The 12,274-nt window shown below is 37.5% G+C and overlaps 1 protein-coding gene and 1 pseudogene across 1 annotated transcript; one reads left to right on the forward strand and one right to left on the reverse strand.

Moving 5' to 3' along the window:
* Positions 1-84: 84 nt before the first annotated feature.
* On the reverse strand, positions 85-2,692 carry LOC127432872 (cilia- and flagella-associated protein 298-like; annotated as a pseudogene).
* A 1,707-nt stretch (positions 2,693-4,399) lies between these two features.
* si:dkey-18a10.3 (heat shock factor protein) lies at positions 4,400-11,816 on the forward strand. Its single transcript, XM_051684443.1, has 12 exons — positions 4,400-4,665; positions 5,685-5,793; positions 6,005-6,135; positions 6,310-6,425; positions 6,688-6,763; positions 6,888-6,949; positions 7,046-7,157; positions 7,374-7,462; positions 7,649-7,783; positions 9,753-9,849; positions 10,728-10,839; positions 11,094-11,816. Exons 1-12 carry the CDS (start codon positions 4,564-4,566, stop codon positions 11,258-11,260), a joined length of 1,308 nt encoding a protein of 435 aa, XP_051540403.1. The 5' UTR covers positions 4,400-4,563; the 3' UTR covers positions 11,261-11,816.
* Positions 11,817-12,274: the final 458 nt, after the last annotated feature.

Here is a 12,274-nt window from a genome sequence, read left to right on the forward strand (position 1 = left end):
TCTTTCAGCCTTGAGGGGAGCAAATGTTCTGTGACTCCTCTTTCTTAACGCTCTTTAAATTAACCTTGTGGTGCCACTGTGATCTTGAGAGCTGTACGGCAACATCCTGTCTTTAAATAGCATCAGGTTTCAACTGAGTAACTGCTGGAGGCATAGACAAAGAGAGGAAAGGTGCTGCATCCTTCTTTCAATGCATCGCAACTGACACACACTTTGACACACATAAACATACACAGTCACACAAATGAACAAAAAATATGTTCATTAGACTAAGGCAAACAAATTGCATTTGAAAAACAGCAGCAGTAGTTGAATTTGTTGAAAATACACAAAAATTGACACAGTGGAAAATATATGGTCTTAAAAGACATTACAAGACACTTCACATATGCAGAATAAATGCAGTATAACTATAGATTCAGCATTCCTTGTCTATTTATCTAGGGCTCCATTTTATATTTGCGAGTCCCTGAAACTGCCTCTTTAGAGCCTGTCTGTCTGACCAATCGGACTGTAGATACGTGTCATCATCTGCTTCTTCCAATTTCTTTGGACAAGAGCAAAACAGATCAAACAATGATGAATGCTGTGAAAGTTTCAACAATGATGACATAAAATATGATGAAATTTTGTATGAAGATTTAGCTTAAGGCTTTACTCACTTTGAGTTCTTCCTGTCTCCTGTAATAGTGCCTCATCATGTTTTGCTCTTCTTCGCTTATCAGTGGCTCTCACGCTGGTGCTCCCTGGCCTCTCTAAAATAAACATGCAAATAACATTGTTCAATTTTCAAACCTGCGCGCGCACACACACACACTTATAAAATTGTTCCTATGCATCTGAGCACAATTGTCTTTAAATACGGAGTATGTTTGTTGTCATTATGAATACAATCTTTATGAAAAATCTGGTGTAAGTTTAGCTTTAAAAAAAGTTCTATTCTATTCTAATTTTTCCCAATATAATCCTGCAGTTTTTTGCCCCTCTGAAGTTCTTTAGACACCCACCACAGCTGAGCCTCATCCTCAGGGATCATCTGTAATGAGGTCTATAGGACAGAGAAATGAAGATAAGACAATGTAAGATACTTATATCTGTAATACGAGCCAATGTTTCGTTTATTTAAATAATTATACTAAACTCTGTAACTTGCATAGATTTTACGGTTATGCACGGAAGGCAGAAAGGTTCAAAAGAAACCTGTGTTCCAGTAAGATCCTCTTGATTTTCAAACTCCATCCTTATTGGATCATGTGGAGGCAGTCCCATTGGGTAAATTGTCATCACAGCTCCTTGCAATTGGTCCAAAGCCTCTTTGACCGTATCCATGGTAACGCAGACATTTGCTTGCACTTGTTTCTTTTGAGAGACGAAAACAAGTTCATGAGCACCACATAACAGAGAAAAATAGCAATAAACTGAAGTTTAGATGTTTCCTTTGTAAACAGCTTTTTTTTTTTAAATACATACTTTTGAGATCAAAGCTTTGGCTTCCTCCATTGTTTACTTGAAAAAACATCTTTCATCTTCTCATTTGGAGCTACATGAGAAAAGGCAGAGTTTAGTTATCAGTTAACAGAACAAATCAAACGTAACCTTCCTGTTGAATGTTATTGAACTACCATGTCCATTTCGGCGTCCAATCTCATCCTTCTTAAACTCAGCACCACCGTTGGGAATGCAGCAGCCCTCACATTCATCCTTTAGTTTCAGCTCAATGATCTGATCACCAGTCAGGCCTTGCATGTTCGGTAGAAGAGTGATTCCATGATCTGCCAACTCTGGAATTTCTACAGGCACACAAATACAGTACAAGGGAGTGATTAGGAACTTATGCAACATAAAGTTTAGCTCTAAATAGCATCGAAAGACACTGCATTCTTATGGGACTTCAGGACTAGTCATGGTGTATGACCTCTTACATTGGTTATCTGTTGGTAGCAATGGGGAAAGTTCATACAAATATTACAATTCTGTTATAATTTACTCACCCTGATGTTAGACAGAATGTTAGCCTCAGTCACCATTCACTGTGAATGGAAAATAGATGCAATGAAAGTGAATGATAACTGAGGCTAACATTTTAATGTTCAGGTAAACTGTCCCGTTGACTTGCTTTTGTAATTGCCACTTACACAATACATGCATTTTAGTTCAATCACTTTGCTAAGAACTCGTCTGACAAGACAATAATAATAATAAAGAAGCGAATGTTTTTGCCATGTTTTACAACACAAACATAAATGAGATCATAATCATACCCGAGCAGATCCTGTCCACCTTTAATCTTCCTTTATAGATAGCAGAGACCTGCTGGTTCAGTGTTCTATAGCCACATCCACCGTGGTACTGAAGAGAAACTGACTCCTCGTTTGACGTGCAGTTGAACCATGACTCACTCCCTATATTGGTTCTAAGGGACGGAAGAAAAAAAAGAGAGAGAGAGATCTGAAGAGAAATGAATGAAACTCTGTCCAGCGTCACACCGTGTTTGTGTTGCCATGGCACCCACAACATGTGGCTAATTGAATATTCAAGTTTGCAATGCTAGCACGTTGATGAAAATATATATTTGAGGCTGTAACGCCCTATTGAAAATAATAAATACAAGCAATACGCACAATTGTATTTACTGATTCAACAGACCTGCAGAAATATAAATGAGACTGAAAGACGACGACAACAACAGCCTTGTTTGAACCGGAAGTTGTGTTTTCAAAATAAAAGTCACTTCAAACGCATCTAGAATTCAAATTTTATAAATTCACACTTTGCCCGTGTCTAGTTTCAGCCAAAGTGATGAAGTAATTAATTTAACAAGATTTTGAATGCCGTTCCACATCTTGTCCATCACAGTGATGCACATACATGCATGCACATACAATTATATAAAATACAAGACAGATTTAATAATTGAATAAAAAATGTGCAAGATACCATGATCAAGTTACCAAACTGGATTACGAATCGCAAAATATATTCTTATGTCATAAAACGTCCTTTTTTGTTGAATGCTTTTAATACACCGATCAGCCGCAACATTAAAACCACCTGCCTAATGTGTATGTCCCCCTCCTGCCACTAAAACAGCACCAACCCGCATCTCAGAATAGCATTCTGAGATGCTATTCTTCTCACCACAATTGTACAGAGCGGTTATCTGAGTTACCGTAGACTTTGTCAGTTTGAAACAGTCTGGCAATTCTCTGTTGACCTCTATCATCAACAAGACGTTTCCATCTGCAGAACTTTCCCTCACTGGATATTTTTATTTTTTATTTTATTTTAATTTTTTTTGGCACCATTCTGAGTGAATTTTAGAGACTGTTGTGCATGAAAATCCCAGGAGATCAGCAGTTACAAAAATACTCAAACCAGCCCGTCTGGCACCAACATTCATGCCATGGTCCAAATCACTGAGATCACATTTTTTCCCCATTCTGATGGTTGATGTGAACATTAACTGAAGCTCCTGACCCATATCCAATGATTTTATTCTCTGCACTGCTGCCACACGATTGGCTGATTAGATAATCGCATGGATGATTGTTGGTGCCAGATGGGCTGGTTTGAGTATTTCTGTAACTGCTGATCTCCTGGGATTTTCACGCACAACAGTGTCTAGAATTTACTCAAGAATAGTTCTGCAGATGGAAACGTCTTGTTGATGAGAGAGGTCAACAGAGAAAGGCCAGACTGGTTCGAACTGACAAAGTCTACGGTAACTCAGATAACCGCTCTGTACAATTGTGGTGAGAAGAATATCATCTCAGAATGCTATTCTGAGATGTGGGTTGGCACTGTTTTGGTGGCATGAGGGGGACCTACACAATATTAGGCAGGTGGTTTTAATGTTGTGGCTGATCGGTGTATACATAGCAACATATAACAAATAATAAACAAACAATACACTTTTTTACAAAAGTTAGCAATGTAACAAGTACGAGGGAAAAAATGAAGGTACAGAGAGAAGAAAAAAGGGAAACATATAAAGGGAACATTATATAGATAATGTCTCAAAATTAGTTCTTTAAAATTGCCATTTTTCTTCCAGAACATGCATTCTTCCTACACCTTCAGCTAATGCAACTTAAGCGAAAAGAAAAAACTTAAATGTCATTCAAAGTAAAATTAATTGTTGACTTATTTAAATTACAGTCCACACCATCTAGACCAATACCAAAAATTCACATCCTATGTAACTGCCACGGAAAAAAAAAAAAAAAACAGAGCGTAGGTTATATAAAACTGTATTTTTCTATCTAGAGTAAAGGTTGATATAGGTGAGTCAGACACGCAAGAAAAGTACAAGTGACGCTTACGTATGCCACACGGAGCCATAATCATGATTGGTGGATTAAGGAAAAAGGGGGCGTGTCCCAGCAGGAAGGAACGTTCCCGTGTGGGTCAGCCTGAAGCTCTATTTACTTCTAATAACAGCAGGCGAAATTAGAGCAGTGTGACGAATATTTAAAAAGACTGCTTCACCTTCATCCGTAGAGAAAACAGACCTCTTTCTGCAATCACTAGACACCTTTTCTACTCATCCCGACCAATTCTTTAATGGGAGAGATGAAAGACAGTCATACTGTCCCAGCTTTTGTCAGCAAACTTTGGACACTTGTCGATGCTCATTCAATGAATGACCTTATTTGCTGGAGCCAAGTGAGTATTTTAACTGCTATAGTATGAGCTAATGAGTATGAAGCATTTTGTAGTATTTATACAGTATTCTCTATATAGAAATTTGCCTAGGTGTGTAACTGGAGTTGTTTTTTCTGTGTACCTGGTAGAGCAGTGATTAGTTCAGGAATAATCTTTTTCCAAGTTGGCTGCAGTTATTATTGCTCAGTCTTTTTTGCTCAGAAGCCGTTTATTGTGGTGCCCTCAGTTGACGTATTAATAAGAGTTTTTAATACACACCCGTGCGCTGTCTGACCCAGTTTACAAAACAGATCCACGTGTACTGTGCTCATGCAGTTGGAGGCAGCTCGCTATTGGTCCGCTGTCCGTCCAATCGCTGCTCACGATAAAATTAGAACGTGATTAAGCTAGTAGTTAAACTTAAGTATGGGTCATGTGACAGAATGAGATTTGTCCGAAAATACCATGCGTGTCATACACAAACATCCATTAAAATAATAAAATAGCTTTGTGAGACGCAACGCTTACCTGTTAGTAAAACAAATGCGTGTCTTTAACATGCTTAGTGTTTCATCTTGTTATTTTCCGCAAATATTGGAAGTCTACTGATCTTATTTTACATTTGGATAAATTGGTTAAATCCTCCTCAGCGTATTTTACAGTACACAGCCTTTCCTGTGATTTCTTCTTTAATATGTTGCTTCCATCATGCAGATTTTTTATATACATTTCATATTTTTTTACATTGTATTTGATTAAAGTTTACTCAAAGTTGATGGAATTGTTATGAAATTGACATGCGTAATCTTAAAATATTTTTTTTGAGTGTGGTTACTAGCATTAAACAGAAGTCTAATGAATTAAGAAGTCTATTAAAACTGCCAACAGATGCATATGTGAATTTGTGAAAGTGCCTTTTAAGTAGACAGTACAGCATTTCATTCCAGACCAAAACAGGCTGTTCTTTAGAAATGTCATGACATATATTAAGAGATGTACGTAAGTCAAACCACAAACACATCCTTTTTCCTGTCTGTTAGGATGGCTGTAGTTTTCTTGTCCAGGATGAGCTGCGGTTCAGCAAGGAAGTCCTGCCCCTCTACTTCAAACACAACAACATGACCAGCTTTGTGCGGCAGCTGAACATGTGTAGGTATTCAGCCAATGTCAGTAAATGGCCAAATTATATGACATGATATGTTATCCTAGCTGAATAAATGATGAGAGAATTTGTATTTTCTGGAGAACTGTTCCTTTAAGCTTTTTTTATTATTATTTAATTTTATTTATTTTTTTAAGCAGGCATAATATATGATGGTAAGCTTTCACACTCTTCCCTGTGTTTGACTTGCACACACAGATGGCTTTCACAAGGTGGTGCATGTGGATGCTGGCTTGCCCAGAGCTAATGGGCAGGTTGATCGTGTGGAGTTTCAACATGAGAACTTCCGGAAAGCTCAACCTCATCTGTTGGGCCTCATCCGCAGGAGGGTGAAGCAGATAGGCTTTATCATGTGATGCTTGTGTAGCACTAAAACAACAGCGTTATCTGCAAAGCACTCAAGCACAGTTTCAAACTCTCTCTTTCTCTCACGTTGAGATGTTGCAAAAGTGTGTGTAAACATCTGTACTGAATATTTGGTCTATATGTGATTTCATAACTAGGTCTCAGTAAGCCGTGGAATAGAAGAGGGAGGGCAGGTTTCTCAGGTACTCGTTCAGGTTAGTCATGTCAGAGGCTGGCAAGACTCCTCAGACATCAAACTCATGGCTTTGTGCAGGTGAGCCTTCCTCAGTGATGAATAAACAACTGAATGCATCAGTATTAATCTACACATCAGGCTTGTTTACTCAGTTAACTCAAGAATGGACATCAATGGAGCTAAAAAAAAAAAAAGTCAGTTGTCTGCTTTCCAAAATTTCCTTATTTTCTACACAATCAGTTGACTTAGATCACAGCTTAATAGTATTTTATCTGATCTTGATTCCCTGTTATGACTAGAGAGGGGCAAGTTTCTTATAAGTCCTTATTCTTTCCCTAAGGGATAATGAGCGCTTGTGGAGAGAGCTGGACTTCTTAAGACAGCAATATCAGCAGCAGCACAAAATCATACGCAAGGTAAATGAAAAGACACTTTACAAGTTGTAACTACTGTAGTGACTAACTAGTTTGCTCATATGCAAATGTATCTTGTTTTTTTATGTTTATTACACTGAACTGATATTATGTCACTTCTTTTCAGATTATAAAGTTCATCATCAACAGCGTCCAGTCAAATGGGCTCAAAGGCTGCAAAAGGAGACTGTAAGGAGACAGAATACTACCATCAGTTTAACCATACACGATTACACTTTCACTAGTCTCTTCTCATCATCACATATTGTTTTTCCACCCCGACAGCCCCATGATTGACAGTTCTGGGGAATTTCAGTCCGCGCCAAAATATGCCCGTTCATTCAATGTGAATTCCACCCTAAACGTCTCCCTCCAAGAGATCCCTCCTTTGCAAGAGGTGCCTGCTAAACTTTCATGTTTGTTTCACTGAGCAACTTTATTTTTGTAAAAATGATTCACAGATGGTTGAGAAAAGATTCATGTGTTGACATTTGAATGATAAGGTTTCCTATTTAGTTCCCTGATGCTATTTAGTCATATACTATAAAACCATTTGATGGTTTCAGTCATATTAAAATTGAGAGCCATAAATCAATTTGGGTTTCTGTGGCAGCTGGATGTGCCACCTGCAGATGTATTTTCAAATGGAATGGTCATCTCCGATATCACCCACCTGAGGGATTCTACATCTGAGCCTGCCAGGTAAGAAGACAACAGTGCACCTGTGGTCATGCACCTTCTAAAAATGTTGTATATTGTTGTATATTTAATGCCCTCTGAGGTTTGTCTGATATGTTTACTGGGTAAAGTCTGCACACAGGAACTGAGAGTACTCCTCAGGGTTTCCCAGTTTCTTGTCCTGTTTCATTAGAATTTTCTGTATTGCAGAGAGCCAGTGTCAGAAAGCCTCCCCACCCTTCTCTCCTTATCCCCTGCCTCTCCTGCTCTACCCTCTATGGAGCTGGCTTTTTCTTTGCTTGATGAACCTGCTGCCCAGGACTCTGAGGAATTACCCTTGGAGAGGTTAGAGGGCCTGCACAGATAGCAGATGGTCATGTGTACCATTTATTTTATAATGAGTAATTGATCCAAATAGGACAGAATTTATGCTGTACCACTATTAGGGGCTGTTCAGATCAAATGCATTCTTATGCAAAAAAAAAAAAAGCTAGATGCAGTGCAACAAATATAAGGCTGTATTCACATGATTCGCATCAGAGCGTCAACGCCAGTGTCAAGCGCCTCTTTGAACTTATGAGCACTGCAAAGAAAGTCTTGTTTTGATTTTAGAGCTGGCACTGCCCACATAATGATACTTAATCTGTATTGTCTGGTAATCTTTGGCTGACACTTCAAATGGTCAGCAGTAATGGGGTTAAAGTTAAAAACTGTTTGAACTTTGAGCGGCGATTGACGGAAGCATAACACAGCGCCAGGGGCAACGCTGCCATTCACCACGTTTAACTGAATGTATTTGGCAACGCTGACGTGAGTCATGTGAATGCAACTTAAAGGAATATTCCGGGTTCAATACAAGTTAAAGGAATAGTTCACCCAAAAGAGAAAATTCTCTCATCATTTACTTACCCTTATGCCATCCCAGATGTGTATGACTTTCTTTCTTCTGCAGAAGTCAAATGAAGATTTTTAGAAGAATTTCTCAGCTCTTTTGGTGAATGGGTGGCAAAATTCTGAAGCTCCAAAAATCACATAAGTCAGCATAAAAGCAATCCATTTGACTCCAGTGGTTAAATCAATAACTTCAGAAGAGATATGATAAGTGTGGGTGAGAAACAGATCACTTTCACATTCTTCTTCTTGTGTTCTTGGCGATTTACATTTCTTCATGCATATCCCCCTACTGGGAAGGGAGAAGAATTTCTAGCAAAAAAGGTCTTAAATATTGATCTATTTCTCACCCACACCTATCATATCACTTCAGAAGATATGAATTAAAACACTGGAGTTGCATGGATTACTTATATGCTGCCTTATGTGCTTTTTGGAGCATCAAAATTGTGGCACCAATTCACTTGCATTGTATGGATCAACAGAGCTGAAATATTCTTCTAAAAATCTTAATTTGTGTTCTGCAGAAGAAAGAAAGTCATACACATCTGGGATGGCATGAGGGTGAGTAAATGATGAGAGAATTTTCATTTTTGGGAAAACTATCTCTTTGAGCTCAATCGACAGCATTCATGGCATAATGTTGATCACTGCAAAAAATCATTTTGACTTGTCCCCTTACAACGGAAGTGAATGGGGCCAATTTTTGGAGAGTTTAAAGGCAGAAATGTGAAGCTTATAATTTTATGAAAGCACTTACATTAATTCTTTTAAAACTTTAGGATGTATTATTTAGGATGTAAAGTTGTGGGTTTACAGGGTTTATGGTGTTACATTTTCATGGCAACAAAGTTGTACATTTGGATATAACTTTACACAGAAAAGATTGGTAAGCAATGCTATCACACTAAAATCATGTTAACATGTATAATGTTTACTACTTGTAGCTATACCTTTGAAAGAGTGAGTATTTTAACGTTTATGGATTGGCCCCATTCACTGCAAACAGCGGTGTAAGTGTCTCACTGCAATCCAGATGTTTTTTTATTTTTATTTTATTTAAAAAAAAAATAATTTAAATAAAAGGAGGGACGAGTCAAATACTTTTTTGTTGTAATCAACATTATGCCACAAATACTGCTGATTGAGCTTAACTTGATTTGAACCAGGAATATTTTGATTGCAAAAAATATAACTGATTGCAGGTGTCTCAAAACTCTTAGTTGACGCAGCGTGAAAAACCCAGCAAGATATGGCGAAAAAAATAAAAAAACAGCACACACTAAAATTAAAACATCAGCACACAAAAACATATTCAGTATGAACAGCCCTGACAGTGTTACATCATGTGCAGTATTGTTGTGTTTTGATTATTCTGTATAAATAGCTGAATACTTGTATTTCTCTCCCTTTCTTCATACAGAAATGATGTCTCTGATCCACTGGCTCTTATTGACTTCAGTTTAGAAGCTATCCGCTCCTGTGATTCACCTTCACCAGACCTGGAAAGTTTTAGCAAGGTCTGGCTAAGCTTCATGTTCAGTTTTTGCTTGTTGCCTCAGGCTGTTTGAATGAAAGACCCTATAAAATCAAACTTGGTGTTTTGTGGGTAATAGTCCATTAGATGTGAGGCCATCTATATGCTAGTGTACTCCTAAAAGACAAAATTATATTTGAGCAGATATATACACTTTTTTTTTTTTTTTTTTTTTTTTTTTCCTCCCAATTCCCAATGTGCTTTTAAGTCCTCATGGTCGCGTAGTGCAATGAATCCCACGTGGCTTGTTGAGCGCGTTGCCACGGAGACATAGCGTGTGTGGAGGCTTCACGCCATCCACCGCGGCAACCACACTCAGGGGTGGTAGCCAGCATCTTTACCTGAGCTACCCAGGCCCTCTTGATATATACACTTCTTAAATATACAGTCTTTCACTTCCGGGAAAAAAGACCAAAATATTAGTGGTACGTCACATGCATATACTAATAAAACACTCTCTAGAATGAGAACGTCCCCTCCCTCTAATACCACCCACTTCTGACCAGTAATAGTAATGTAAACTAAAGGCTGTTTAAAAAAAAAAGGACTTGCCCTTCACCAGCTTCAATATATTTTTATTAGTCTTTAATTTTATAATACACACAAACAGACAAGTGAAGCAACAGTTGGGCAACACACAAATACATTTTTGAAGCCATTTCTCAATAACCTTGTGATTTGATTTTTCTTATTATTGATTATTTATTTATTTTTTTCAGAACATTTAAGTGCATGTTAAAAAAGTGCATCCTCTCTCTTCAAAAATCAAAATGTAGGATCTATTAAAAGAGCATGCCTCTCTGTTGCTTTGCAAGCATATGTAATCACCTCAGTCTGACATGTGTTTTATGTTCATTGCAGCTGCTTAGTCCTAGTTGCCACATCTCTGCAGGTAAAGACTCAGAAGATACAGAAACTGAAAGGAGAAACAGAGCCCAGAATGGAACCGACATGCTATCTCACACTGACACAGGTACATACTGATACGCCCACACTCCCCTCTTATACACACACACACATGAACCAACACACTTGAACACAATATAACACTCAACATAATGACACAATCTCAAAACCAAAAAAGTAAATGATGACAGAATTTTAATTTGGGGTAAACTATTCCTTTAAATCATATACTACCACTTTGTTAACTAAAATGAACATCCACTTTAATATCTTAATATCTTCTTAAGATCTCTTCCTGTTTAATGCATGTGTTTTTTGCAGTTCTAAAACAGAAGTCCATGCAGCAAGACTCAGGACTGGATCAGGAGAACTATGATGGTGGAGAATGCTCTGATTTCTTACCATCCCTGCTGCAGTTGGCACAGGAAGCATCCAGTCTCTCCTTTAGTACTGCTACACTGCCTTTAGAGCTCTCATTTGTCATTTAAACCTCAGATGCATGGACTGTGGATCACTTACAAACTACCTAGTAACAGCAGAGAGTGATTCAAAGTGAGACTTTCATAAATTAGGTGATACTGTGAAATGGTATCTGCAAAAGTCTGATCAAGAGTTGATAGGTTTCCTATTTGATGATGGGCTGCTGGTTTAAATCAGAAGTTAGCATTTGTGTGGGAGCTGCTGAGAAATTTTTTCCTCTGGTGGTTGACAATATGAGAGAGGTTTTGTGGATTAAGTGTGCTGCATACTGAAACCCAACTTTAAACTTCTAATGAGTAACTGAGCATCTATGAACTTCTCTTTGATTTGGCACACTGAATTCTGCATGTGCTCTTTATACGTATTTCCAACTAAAGTGGATGAAATGCTATAGATGCATCACAGACATAGATTAAGAATATATGTACTGTATATAGCACTAAAACTTTGGAAATATTACATTGTGAAATCATGTACAAGAAATGAATATGAGATTTGTAATGTTATTAAAAATGACATGGCTCTGTATATATCCTAATTAAAAAACAGTTCATCACTAATACAGTTTGACCAAGTTAATTTGCTTTATTGAAATAGAGAATCTACGCGGTAGTTGCCAAAAGTAATTTTGTGCACAGGATTGCCCTCTCTGTTTACAAATGTTTGAAAGCTGTCAATTCTGATGTGAATAAGTTGTGTTGCTGTACTCAACTCTTGCACAATGTCTAAGCAAAGGCCAGATTTTTTTATTTAGCTTCATTAGAATGTATATGCTTATTGTTTATATACATTATATTAGTATTGCTTATTTTAGGGTTTAAATAATAAACTGGATAGGTATTATGGAAAAGTGTAAAAAAAAAAAAAAAAAAAAAAAATGGTGAAATAAAATGTGATTGATAACACATTGGAGTAATATTTTGGGCTGGGTATTACATTGTAATTCCTCATCTTTTACACACTAAAGTAGCATTCAACAATTCATTTAAAAGTTGGCCAATCTAACAAAAAATGTGGCTTCT

Source organism: Myxocyprinus asiaticus, chromosome 42, assembly GCF_019703515.2.
Source record: "Myxocyprinus asiaticus isolate MX2 ecotype Aquarium Trade chromosome 42, UBuf_Myxa_2, whole genome shotgun sequence".
Lineage (NCBI taxonomy): Eukaryota > Metazoa > Chordata > Actinopteri > Cypriniformes > Catostomidae > Myxocyprinus > Myxocyprinus asiaticus.

What these genes read in the sequence shown, in the direction of transcription:
- si:dkey-18a10.3 (XM_051684443.1), top strand. Translation starts at nt 4,564, where the DNA reads ATGGGAGAGATGAAAGACAGTCATACTGTCCCAGCTTTTGTCAGCAAA. An exon ending in TGTGCGGCAGCTGAACATGT is followed by an intron (nt 5,794 to 6,004) that starts GTAGGTATTCAG and finishes TTGCACACACAG; the next exon opens with ATGGCTTTCACAAGGTGGTG. An exon ending in GCTATCTCACACTGACACAG is followed by an intron (nt 10,840 to 11,093) that starts GTACATACTGAT and finishes TGTTTTTTGCAG; the next exon opens with TTCTAAAACAGAAGTCCATG.